Source organism: Larus michahellis, chromosome 3 (assembly GCF_964199755.1).
Source record: "Larus michahellis chromosome 3, bLarMic1.1, whole genome shotgun sequence".
Taxonomy (NCBI): domain Eukaryota; kingdom Metazoa; phylum Chordata; class Aves; order Charadriiformes; family Laridae; genus Larus; species Larus michahellis.
This window is the reverse complement of record NC_133898.1, coordinates 45629987-45642733: the sequence shown is the minus strand read 5'-3', so window position 1 is coordinate 45642733 and position 12747 is coordinate 45629987. Positions and strand designations below refer to the sequence as shown.

Genomic DNA, 12747 nt, shown 5'->3' with positions numbered 1-12747 from the left:
AGCTTGTTTCCATATTTAAAATAATGCTAAGTCTTTAAACCCCTCTAAGTACTCTTTAAGGAAATTAGAGTTCATTTCACATTAAAAAAAAATCACAGGCAAATGTCAACGGTTCCAGGTTTAAATCAATGAAGTCTGACTCACTGCCAAAAAGATTTTTAATCTTAAAGTGTTACCTAGACTGGCTTTTTTCTGTTTCACTCTACCTCCTATTTAGAAATAGTAAAAAATTGTTTTATATAATAGCTGTATAAACAGTAGTTGCAGATCATTCTCTTAAATATAACGGTACTAAGAAATAACCTGTAGCCCCGAGGGTGAACCAGCCTGAAGAGGCAAAAAGGACAAAGTGATTTCACCAAGGTCATCTAGTCAAATGATAGAATGGAAAAGAAAATACAACCTGATTTAATCAGGAGTCAGCACTGTAAATACTAGGTGAGGGGCAGTAAGATTCTTCTCATATGTCTTAAAACATAAGGAGGCAAGTTCACGTGTGTGAGGAGGAAAGAATAAATGAACAGAATGTATAAACAGTGATGCCCTATGAAATTTTATTTTATGATTATTTTTAAATTCCGGGTCCTGTAAAAGCCTATAAGGAGCTGAGAAATCCATTTGCTAAATGTCCTCTTTAGCGAATAAGTACTTTGAATTTTTTCACACTAAGCAGCCTCGGTTTTTCCCAGAGTTTTGTATCATGAGAATGACTAAACCGCCTCCCTCAGTAAAGCTGCACTTGTAAAAGTAAGTATTCACAAACTGAGGTCTTACTAACCGACCCCGAGCAGTTGGTAAGATGGCTTACACCAGGAAGCACGAGGCAGGGTGCAGTTGAGAGATCTAGGACAACATGGTTAATGTAATCGTTTCAGGCACATTCACTGACAGTTCAAACATATATATAACTGCATAAGTTATTTGTACGTTTCAGATTCAAAAAACAACAACAAACCAAACAAAAAAAAAACCCTTTAGAACTATTTTCAACAGTATTTCTTATTAAAATACTTTCAATATTTATTTTTGCAATAGAAAGAAAAAGCAGTTTAGTAGTTATAGGGAAGATGTTCAAGAAGTAACAGGCAGCAGGGAAGAGATTTTTCTCTTCCTGATTTTTCTCAGGTGAAGTGATTATTAGCACTGAGGAGACAATCAGGAAACATGACGAGTCAGCATCTTAGCTGCTGTGTCTTGAAGACAAGGACAAAACCTCATCGAGTTCCAGGTATAATGGAATATGGAACATGATGCCAATGGAAAAAAAACCCCAAACTTAGACAGAATTGTATCAGTATCTACGAAGGACTGAAACACTATGAGGTTAATAATTAAAAAATCCCACGCCAGGTCTGCAAGAGCAACCAGTTCACCAGAGGGTAGAGAGAAAAGTGTTTTCTTTTGTACATATGTATATTTTATATATTTTTATATATATGTATGTAATGCTTGAAGCATATGGACACCTAGATGCTAGCTGCTGTGTGATATACATAGCAGTGCTGTCAAATAAATTAGGCACAGCTAGAATTCAGTATGTTTCTTTATAAGGGGTTCATATTACTGAAGGAGAATAAGTACGTGCCTTCAGCTTTTATATCTACGCAACTGATTTTGGTTATTAATACTTAACTGAGTTCTTTTTCTTTAAACTCTGGGTCTCTGTTAGTGAGCCTTTTTTTCTTCAAAGTACTTCTGTGTGTTAACTGTTTACCTGAAACTGAAGGGGCAATGGGGAAATACCCAGCTCCTTGGATTAGACTTTCCATAAGGAAGTCCTTAGCTCTTCAAACCTGGCCTCCACTGCCCTATCCTAACCCACCGTTAAGCTGTGGTATTCTCCAAAGCCGTTGACCTCAATCTCCCTGTGAACCACCGGGAGGTCTGGAGAGCTCCTTTTCCCCTCAGGCTCCATCCTTCCCACCACTGCCCAGGAGCGGGCAAGCCCAGGCACCTGCACATCCCAAATGACGCCAACTTGCTGGTGCTGCTCCTTGTAACCTGCCCTGCCACAGTGGGAAGAACAAAGGTTACCAAGAGAAGCGCAACACCAGAGGTGGAAAATCTAGCCCAGGGCAGGGCAATCCATTAAAAGAGAGGAGACAACACATACTCCCATCGTGCTCTTGTTAAAAGTTCACAACTGGCCTGTGCCAACCAAGGAGAGAGGGTAGGACACAAAGTAGGGAATTACAAAGGTAAATATTCATTCATGTGTATGAGGTGCCCCAGCCAAACTGGGCACACCCCAGGGATTTTTCTTTAGGGGCTTATACAAGGGTTTGATACAAATCACCTAATTTCCTACTAATGCGTATTTCTAATTATCCAATCATAAATGTGGTACAGCAAAGCAACTACAATTTTTTAGGTCTTGCAGCAGCAGCATCCATAAGCATCCTTGTGGCTTATCTGTTGATCCAGATGTTTCTGCTGTGAACTTCTGCAAAGTTATCAGGCATCAGCAACTTGTGTTTCTCTTAGATATGAATCCCTCAGTAAATTTTGCGAAAAAGTTTCCTTATCTTAGTCAATCGCTTGTTCTTCTCAGCAGGGGCAGGTGATGGGTCTTGGATCTCAAGACAATCGCGCGGCAATTATATGCTAATGATGTTCTTGGCTCCTAACAGCTGCATGGTCTCTGTTATCCATGCCACACTCCATCCTAACCGGCCCTGAGGCAGCATGGTGAGTAACGCCCGGGCGGCGGGAAACGCGCACTGGGCCGGTGGCAACCGTGGGCAAACCCCTTGCAAAGCGAGGGAGGATGGCGCTGGGCGGTTTCCTCAGGGCGGGCACACCGGCCTGGCCAGCACCAGCGGCCACCGAGGCCTGCCAGGCCAGGCCAGGCCAGACCGTGCCGGGCCCACCACATATGGCCTGGCCCGGCACAGGTATCCCCAACACCTGCGTGGCCAGACGGGACCGCAGGGATATGCCTCACCCCTGGGACAGGGACAGGGACAGGGGCATGGACAGGGGCATGGGCAGGGGCATAGCCGCGGCCTACCGCCGACCCCGGCCCCGGCCCGGCCGCCCCCTCACCCCTCCGCCGTCCCGCCATGCACCGCGTCGCCACCCCACACATACACACACACCCCCCCTGCCCCGCCCGCCCCGGCAACGGGCGCGAGGCCGCGGCCCGCGCGCGCCCTCCGGAGCAAAGCTCCGCCCCCTCCTCGGCCCCGCCCCCTCCGCGCTCGCCCCACCCGCGGCCCCGCCCCCTCCCCGGGCTCGGCGGGGCCCCGCCCCCTTCCGCCTCGGCTCCTCGCCGGGTCACGCCCCCCTCGCCTCGCCGCCCGCCGCCATTGGCGGCGCCGCCGGCCTTCCCGGGCCGCCCTCCTCCACTCAGCGCCCGCCGCCGCCCGTCACTCACCGGTGGGGCGCCGCGCCGGTTGGCGGCGGCGGCGGCGGGGGCGGGCCGGGCTGTCAGTCAGGGAGCGGAGTCCGAAGTGGGGAGCGGGGAGGGGGCGAACATCTGTCTGCCGCAGCCCGGGCCCGGCTGTGCCGCCGCCGCCGTGCGTGCGCCCGCCCGTGCTGCGTGCGCCCGGCGCCCCCGCCCTCCCGCACCCCCCCCACCCCTCCCCCGTCCTCCCCCGCGCCCGGCCGCCCGGCCCCGGGCTCCGCGCCGTCTGCGGCCGTCGGTGCCATGGGGAGCCGCTGAGCGCGGGGCCCGCTTCACTCCGCTCCGCCGGCTGCCCCGCTCGCTCCTCAGCTGCCGGCAGGGGGGAGGCCGGGGGTGGGGGGGGCGGCGGCCAGCGGGCGCGGGGGGCGGGCGGGGGGGAGGGAGGGAGGGGGGCGAGACGCGATCCCGGAGCGGCAAGTGAGCGAAGAGGAGCCCGGCGGGCGGCGGCGGCGGCGGGAGCGCGGGGACTTCGGGCCGCCGCGGAGTGTGAGTCCCGCTGCCCCCATCCCCACACACCCGCCGGGCCGGGGGCCGGTGCGGCCTCGCGGGGCGGGCGGAGTTGGCGGCGGGTCCGGCGGGGGGTGGGCGCAGCCGGCCGGAGAGGCGGGGTGGGTGGGGGGGAAGGGAGGCGGGGGCAGCCCTCCCCGGGCGGCGGGACCGGCCGCCCCGGCGCCGCTCCCGGTTACTTTTCTTTTGTTGCCGCCGTGACCCGGGGGCGGCTTTTCCTGCCCGCCGGGCAGCTGCTTCCTCCCCCCGCGGGGCGGCCGCCGGTGCGACCGGCCCCGGCCCCGGGCGGGGGCGGTGCTGCCCGGTGGGAGCAGGCCCCCGCGCCGCGGGGGGCGGCCGGCCCCGGTCGGGGCGGAGGGGGGACAGCCCCGGCGAAAAGTTGCCGCCGCCCGGTGGGGATGGGGGGGCCGGGCCCGCCGGGAACTTGCCGGGCGGCGGCGGCGCCGCGCCTCCCCCTCACGGCCCGGCCCGGCGCGGCCCGGGGACGCCGGGCCCGTCCCCCGGCCCGGCGGCGGGCAGGTGAATCCGCTCGACTTGGTATAGAGGCGAGCGCGGCGTGAGTGTCACCGGGGGGCAGGGGGGTCGGCGGGGCCGATCCCGCCGGCGGTGCGAGGCGGGGACGGCACCCGGCCGCCGCTCCTCGCCTCGCCGAGCGGCTGGCGGGGGGCAGGGGGGGCTCCGGGAGTCGGCGTCCCGGTGGTGGTGGCCGGGGGGGGGGGGCGGGGGGAGACAAATAAAGGGGCAGCCCGACCCCCCTTTACCCCCCCGCGGCGGGGGAAGAGCGGTTTGTGAGTGGAGCTGTACGGGCGGGAGCCGTGCGGCCCGGGCAGGTGAAGGGCTGGGCGGTACCGGGGGGCCGGAGTTGGGAGCGCTCGGTGTCACTGGCGCTGCCGGAGCCTTGAAAGCGAAAGGAGCGGCGGGGGAGCGGGGCGCCGGGAGCGGGGTGGAAGCGGCGCTGGGGCGATTCCTCCTCCCGGCGGAACCGCTGGGCTCGGTAGAACCCAAAGGGGTGCGGGTTTGTGGGGTAACCCCGCGGCCGGGCTGTGCTGTCAGTGCATAAAGCGGTCCTCCGGCTTCCAGGCAGAAGTGTTGCTGTGCTGCGAATACAGTACAGCCCCATATGTTTAGGATTTTCTTTTTTTTTTTTCCCCTCTTTTTTTTTTTTCTCCTCCCTGTTAGAAAGTTTGAAAAAAAGAGACTTTGAAGTATTTTGTTTATACTAACAGAAGAGAAAAGTTCTCCTAAGAAAAAGCTGGTGGCAGGAGTGTAGAGGAGTAGCATATGGCATTAAAAGGAGCACAGCTGGAGGTAGCATTTCCATCTGAACATGATGTCAGAGCAGCTGACAGCCTGCCATCCCTCAGCCTTTTATTCTAACACACAGACAGGGAGTTAGTGTGTGCAGATCTGTGTGTGGAGAAGGTATCTCATTCCTCTCTAACATCATCTCCACTTTGCATCTGTCTCTCCTAGTCTGCTTTTTTTCCACCGATCTAACAGACCTGGAGCCAGCAAGACTCAGAGGAAAGGACTTAATCAGGTTTATGTGTACTAAAGGTAGGAGTAGCAATAGATTAGATACAGCGTATTTCTGTTTTGGTGTGTTGTTTATTGAATTTCAGGAAAAAAAAATCACATTACTTTTCTAACCAAGTTTAGAGGTAATCTATGAAATTGAGTATTAAATAGATAAGTGGACTTAGTCAAAAGGCTTGGGCTACAGTTGGAGAGTATCAGTTCTTGGGCACGTTGTTAGTATTAACTTTAATGCATATTGTGAGAATGTCTTGGTTTGGAAGAAGGAGAGAGTAAGTTTATTCTTCGTGTCTGAGACCAAAACTGCATTGGATTTAGTGGCAAGCGTAAAAAGAGTTCTGCTTTATGTTCTTGCCTTGCATCTTTTAAATGACTTTACTGGGGTTTTAGTGAAATATACAAAAGTGTGTTTTTTTTTTTTTTTAAAAAAAAAAAAAAAAAGGACTGTTCTGGCTAAAATGTGTTTGTGGGGAAGTCTTCCATTAAACTTCACGGTTAAATATCCAGCAGCTCAGAACCGTAGTAGCATACAGATGTAGTGCTTCTGAAAGATAGAAATCAGTTATGTGTTTAGAAACTTTTGTACCCGGGAGAATGGCTTGTCTGGTTTCCTCTTTTCTTTCTCGCGTGTAGCGTTTGAAATCTTTTATTTCAGCATAACAATAATTATTTGAAGGAGTTTTTGTATTTGCGACTAATTTAGAACTTGTAGATTTGAGCTGCCTGAATTGGCCAGACAGCTGTAATCGCACTCCTCTATTCTTAATCTCTTTATCTGGGCAGCAGCTGCCATATGGCCACAGTCAGCTGGATCAGATGTTTATAAGCTTCCTTCTTCGTCCCTCTCTGTCCTTTCAGCCTCCTAATTTGATCACAGCTACCTTGTGAGCTGCCCTCCAATCTTTATTTTTAGCCCTCTTAAGGATTAGGATTGATGTTGGCTGTGGGGCACTTAAAGTGATTGTATTGTAAATCTTCGTGCTTTACTTTAGCAATGGTATTTTACAGAATATAGTAGGGGTTGTGTTGTAAGTTTTAGTACATCTTGGTTTGCGAGGGATGAGGATTTTTCAATAGTATCTGCGAGCCTAGAGCCACGATCTGCTTAGTTGGTTTGGGAGAGCATTGCTATCAATCAGTGAAGAATAGATTAAGACAGGTTTTTAAGAGATTTTACTTTCTGTTTGAGTTTTGACTTCTCTACTTCTTTGAAGTTTATTTTTTTTCTTTATCATCGAGGAAGGTGACTAGAAAATTACTTGGGTAAGAACAGCACTCGGGATACTGATTTTAAATATGCACACATGCACACACGCTCACGTTGAATGACTTTTTTTTTTTTTTTTTTTTAAGTTTGGTACTGCAAACTCTGCCTGGTGTGGGAGGGGAGGGAAATTTCTGTCCTTCTACATAGAGGAAGCGGTGCTTGTTGGCGTTTTGGTTGTTAGGGTTTTTTTTTCGTAAATTCTGCATGTTGGCAAAAAATGTTGATGTTCTGTTGTACAGTATGGAGAAGGTTTTAAAACTGAAACTGTACTTACAACAAGAAGAAAACCACGCGACCTGAATTTCGAAAAGCCTTGATTTTGCTGTCTCTATAAATTGACACCTGTAAATAATTTTTATACTTGATGAATGTTAGACCTTCAGATTTGGGTATATTAGCATTTCTTCATGCGCAAACCTCTCCTCTTACTACAATTTGACTTTAAAAATAAGGTTGATGGTCTGATTTTATTTCTTTTTTCTTCCCTCCCTGTGAGCTCTCAAACTTAGTGTTTTAAAAAAAAAAAATTTTTTTTGGGGTCTGCCCTCCTAGGGACACAATCTGGAGGAAGTTTCCCTAAAAAAAAAAAAAAATAACGGTTGAACAGATTTTATGAACAGCAGCGATCCTTTAAAAAAAATTACAAACATATCTATGCGCTTATTAGAACGGCTTATTTGCCATGGAAAGGAAATTGTAACTTCAGTGGTTGATCGGGGAAAGAGTTGCCATCGTACACACGGGTTAAATAATCTTTGCATGGTGTCAGTACCAGAATTCTGGCAATATAAAGATGAGGTTTTTACAGTGGAGTAACTTGGACTCGTAAGTTCTGTGATTGCGACCTACATTTAATTTTTAAAAATCTCGTTGCTTATAGGTTATGAAGACAGTATGGAGTTTCCTGACCACAGTAGACATTTGCTCCAGTGTCTGAGTGAGCAGAGACATCAGGGTTTTCTTTGTGATTGCACTGTTCTGGTAGGAGATGCCCAGTTCCGAGCACACAGAGCTGTACTGGCTTCATGCAGCATGTATTTCCACCTCTTTTACAAGGACCAGCTGGACAAAAGGGACATTGTTCATCTGAACAGCGACATTGTTACAGCCCCAGCTTTCGCTCTCCTGCTTGAATTCATGTACGAAGGAAAGCTCCAGTTCAAAGACTTGCCCATTGAAGACGTGCTAGCAGCTGCCAGTTATCTCCACATGTATGACATTGTCAAAGTCTGCAAAAAGAAGCTGAAAGAGAAAGCAACCACGGAGGCAGACAGTACAAAAAAGGAGGAAGACGCCTCAAGTTGTTCAGACAAAGTGGAGAGCCTCTCCGACGGCAGCAGCCACATGCCAGGAGACTTGCCCAGCGATGAAGACGACGGAGAAGATGAAAAATTGAACATCCTGCCTAGCAAAAGGGACTTGGCGTCTGAGCCTGGGAACATGTGGATGAGATTGCCCTCAGACTCAGCAGGCATTCCCCAGGCTGGCGGAGAGGCAGAGACGCACACAGCAGCAGCTGGAAAAACAGTAGCCAGCCCCTGCAGCTCAACAGAGTCTTTGTCCCAGAGGTCTGTCACCTCCGTGAGGGATTCAGCAGATGTTGACTGCGTGCTGGACCTGTCTGTCAAGTCCAGCCTTTCAGGAGTTGAAAATTTGAACAGTTCTTATTTCTCTTCGCAGGACATGCTTAGAAGCAGCCTGGTTCAGGTGAAGGTGGAGAAAGAGGCTTCCTGTGATGAGAGTGATGTTGGCACTAATGACTATGATATGGAACATAGCACTGTGAAAGAAAGTGTGAGCACTAATAACAGGGTACAGTATGAGCCGGCCCACCTGGCTCCGATGAGGGAAGATTCGGTCTTGAGGGAGCTAGATAGAGAGGACAAGGCAAGCGATGACGAAATGATAACTCCAGAGAACGAGAGGGTCCAGGTGGAAGGAAACATGGACAGCAGCTTGCTCCCTTACGTGTCAAACATACTTAGCCCCGCTGGCCAAATTTTCATGTGTCCTCTCTGCAACAAGGTCTTTCCTAGCCCCCACATCCTGCAGATCCATTTAAGCACGCACTTTCGAGAGCAGGACGGGATCCGCAGCAAGCCTGCTACCGATGTCAATGTCCCCACCTGCTCGTTGTGTGGTAAGACTTTTTCTTGCATGTACACCTTGAAACGTCATGAGAGGACTCATTCAGGTGAAAAGCCCTACACTTGCACCCAGTGTGGGAAGAGCTTCCAGTACTCCCACAACCTGAGCCGCCACGCAGTGGTTCACACGCGGGAGAAGCCTCACGCTTGTAAGTGGTGTGAACGCAGGTTCACGCAGTCCGGAGACCTTTACAGACACATTCGGAAGTTTCACTGTGAGTTGGTGAACTCATTGTCTGTCAAAAGCGAAGCACTGAGCTTACCTACTGTCAGAGACTGGACCTTAGAAGATAGCTCACAAGAACTTTGGAAATAAAATTTTTATATATATAAATAATATATATATAAATCTATATAGTTGTGGTACAGTCTAAAAGCAATCTTGTTTCCTTGAACTGAAAGTTTGGCTATTAGCTTGTTTTTGCACTTTAAGGCAGCATGAATATTTCACTAATTTAGCACTCCGATAAAAACGAACTGTAGAGGTAATCCGACAAAGTAACAAATTACGGAGCGTATTTTTCCCCCTTTTCGGAATAGAAGCCAGCGGATACTTTACTTCTAAGGAATCTCCAATTCAAAAAATTCGGACGTGGCTTTATTCTCCCCAAAAACACTGCGTTCTTTTAAGGTCTCGATCTTTTTCCTCTTAAAATCTGAATGTAGAAATCCTCTCCCAATTTTGTCAGTTCCTTTACATTTCTATAATTGCATGAGTCCTTTCTAGCTGTTGGAAACCTGAATGCTTTTAGACCCAAATGGAAAATTTCTGAAATGCTGGATTATCTATTTTTAAACAAGCGGTTGACTTAAAACTTATTATGGCAACTTCTGGATTTCTGACAGTTCCCACTGGAGAAAAAAAAAAAAAAAAGAACAAAAAAACAAACAAAAAAACACAAAACAAAAAAACCAACACAAAAACATAAAACAAAAACCCTGAGAGTACACTGGGATCACTGGGACTCTGTCTTACGTGAAGGTTTGCTTGGGATGAAAAAGGATATTGCAGCTTCAGCAGTGATGAACTGTGTGTTTAAAAAATGTGAATTACTGTTATTGTATACTGTAATTGATTACATGGGCCGGGGGGAGGTATCAAAGAACTTGGCAGGTTGTGTTGATGCTCTTAGTTGAGTCTTGAAAAGTAAATATTAACGCTACAGAAATGCATGATTTTCAGTATATTTTTGTCTTTGTTTGCATTGTATAACTTTAACGAGTGAGTTGAAAATTATTTAATTTCCTTAGGAAAAAAAACCCGACACCGTTGAAAATGCCGGTGTTATGAAGAAGAGAAATGCACTGTTTTTATTTTATCTAATTTAAATTTACTTTCCCACTGTCTTTAAGTTCAGAAGAACTTAAGCTACGAGTCGCCGATTTAGCTACGATAACAAGGAGAAAAAAAAAAAGGAAAAAAAAAAAAGAAAAAAAAAAAAAAAAAGAATGTTTACAACCAGGCTTCGAGATTTGCATGTGCGGTGTGCATTTAACTAACCCCAGACCCCTTCTAATTGCACAGACCCCACGCCAGCTCCGACTGAGGTGCGTCCATTTCCCCAGATGAGCATTGGTAGGATTCCTGCTGCACCACTCCACCACAATAGGGCGTTCTTTTTTTTTTTCTTTTTTTTTTTTTTTTTTTTTTTTTCCTCCCCACCCCACCCCCCCGCGTTGAAAAGAGGCTGTGGACTGAATTAAATTAAAAAAAAAAAGTTTAAAAAAAAAAAAAAAAAAAGGCGAAAGGCCCAGGCTGAAAGGCCTGGGAAGGCCTGAGTGACAGGGGGGCCGGGGGAGGGCAGGGGAAGGACTATGTGTATCCAAGCAGCAGAGGCTGCAGCCTGACGTGTGGTTTTAATGACCAACACGCAGGTCAAAAGCATTTTGCACAGTGTTTGTTTTCCTGTCTTGCACTTACAAATAAGGTCTATGGGAGTAGCATGGAAAACGTTTGCTGGTTTTTCCTTCTTTTTTTTTTTTTTCCCCTTTTTTTTTTTTTTTCCCTCTGCTTTTGTTTAAAATTTGATCGCCTTAACTACTGTAAACATAGCCTATTTTTGTGCTTAAGATACTGAATGGAAAACTCCATTGTGTATTGCTGGACTGTTTTGGAAATATTTGGTCAAATGTGTGTTAATTTGGCTGTAATGGCATTTAAAACAAAAAAAAAAAAAAGCTGTGAAAATGGCCTTGGAGCGTTATCTTTAGTTACTTGAATAGTTTCTAGGTTTTAAAACTACATTCTTTTCTTAAGTTAGAGAAGACAATCAGTGTCTGAGGAAAATGGACTTTCTCTTGGATTTTTTTGTGGTCCTCGTGAGTGATTGCTTTTTTCCTTTCCTTAGTTTCACATTCTTCTTTTGTTCTAAAACTTAGACTGACATCTAGCTTTGACAATCATAGTATGTTTTATTTTCCTGAGGGGGGAATAACTTATAATGCTGTTTAGTTTTGTACTATTGGTGTGTTGGTGAATTTTTAAACTGTGTGCTAACTGCAATAAATTATATGAACCGAGAAATCAATTCCCTTGTCTTTTTTCCCTCTTTTAAATTATAGTTACGGAGTATTTTTTATAATGTGTAACTTTATTACTTTTGTACAGACTTCTATTGCTAACTGTGTATGGAATATGTTTTCAGTATGCTTTTGAGCACTTTGTTGCTAACGTACATATTTACATCTCACTTAACATTTAAAAAAAAATTAAATGCTTGTGTTTTGAAAGCATTTCTGTGTGTGTAGCTCTCGATCATTCTGTAGGGGGATTTTTTTCATAATTTTTTTTTTTTTTCTTCCCCAAAGACCTTAGCAGAAGCGAGCTATTAAATTCCAGAAATTTTGCTACCGTGCAAGTATCTGTGCAGACACACAATTCCTTTTCTGGCCTTAATTTCACCCCAAGGAGCTCTCTCGGGCTCACTCTTTTGTGTTTTAAGTCTCTATCGGAACATTAGAGCAGAAGGCAACAACTTCATCTGAAGCACTGGCTGGGTACCCACTGGCCGTCAGCGTTACAGTAGGCAGGGAAAATGTCCAGAATACCGGTAATACATCAAAACTGCCTGGACTACAGAGAAAAATTAAAATAATCCTAAATCTGTTTGGGGATTTCTCTTACGGATGAAGCGTTTCTTTTAAAAAAAAAAAAAAAAAAAAAAAAGAAATGAAGCTTAGCGAAAGCTTTGACAAAGAGCTGGGTTAGGTGCTTGTTGCAGGATATACCCAGAATTCTTGTTTGAGGCCGCTCCATCCCAGGAACAAGACCAGCCCTGCCGAGTCCAATGGGAATACAAAAGTAGAGCTAAATTAGAAGTCTGGAACAGAGACAGCGGGACCAACTTGAAGGGGGGGGGAATTATAATAATTTAAACATTTGATTACGTTTGTCATCTGCTTGGGTACAACTGAAGTTGTGCCTTGACCAAGTGAATCTCGGTGCCTAACGCTATCTTCCTCCCTCTACAGTAATTTGTACTTCGCCGAAATGATCTTTTTTCACTGTTCTACCCTTTGTAACAATTTTCAATCCTCATTTGCCGTGCTTGGGTTGGGGTTTGGGTTTTTTTGAGTTATTACAGATATTTTGAAAACGTTTCCTTTTGTCAATGTTAGCGTCTTCAGCCGCGTAGATTTCTCTTTTTCTAGCAGCAGACCTTTTCTGTAGGCTTTCGTATGATGGAATATTATGTGTAGTTAAGACGGTTTAAAGTATTGTCGAGACTGAAAACCAGCTAATGTTGCAGTTCTGAAATCCATGTAGCTGATGAGCTTTGGCTGTGGCTCTAGGCAGATTCACCATTTGTTCTCCAACATTACAATTTTTCAAGGATTGCAGATTCCCAGGTAAAACTAGCCTTAGAAGAAGCCCTTCCTCAGTA

At 47.0% G+C, this 12747-nt stretch overlaps 1 protein-coding gene across 7 annotated transcripts; it reads left to right on the top strand.

Moving 5' to 3' along the window:
• Window positions 1-3738: 3738 nt before the first annotated feature.
• Window positions 3739-11596, top strand: ZBTB18 (zinc finger and BTB domain containing 18). 7 transcript variants are annotated; one of them, XM_074579972.1, is made up of 4 exons: window positions 4104-4432; window positions 5387-5470; window positions 7597-8284; window positions 8397-8569. In XM_074579972.1, the coding sequence occupies exons 1-4, from the start codon at window positions 4312-4314 to the stop codon at window positions 8425-8427; spliced, it is 924 nt and encodes a 307-aa protein (XP_074436073.1). In that variant the 5' UTR covers window positions 4104-4311; the 3' UTR covers window positions 8428-8569. The 7 variants fall into 7 exon arrangements, with proteins under 7 accessions (XP_074436069.1, XP_074436067.1, XP_074436073.1 ...); XM_074579966.1 differs by lacking the exon at window positions 4104-4432 and adding an exon at window positions 3759-3892 and having other exon boundaries at window positions 7597-11596; XM_074579967.1 differs by having other exon boundaries at window positions 4429-4469; window positions 7597-11596.
• The last annotated feature ends 1151 nt before the right edge of the window (window positions 11597-12747 follow it).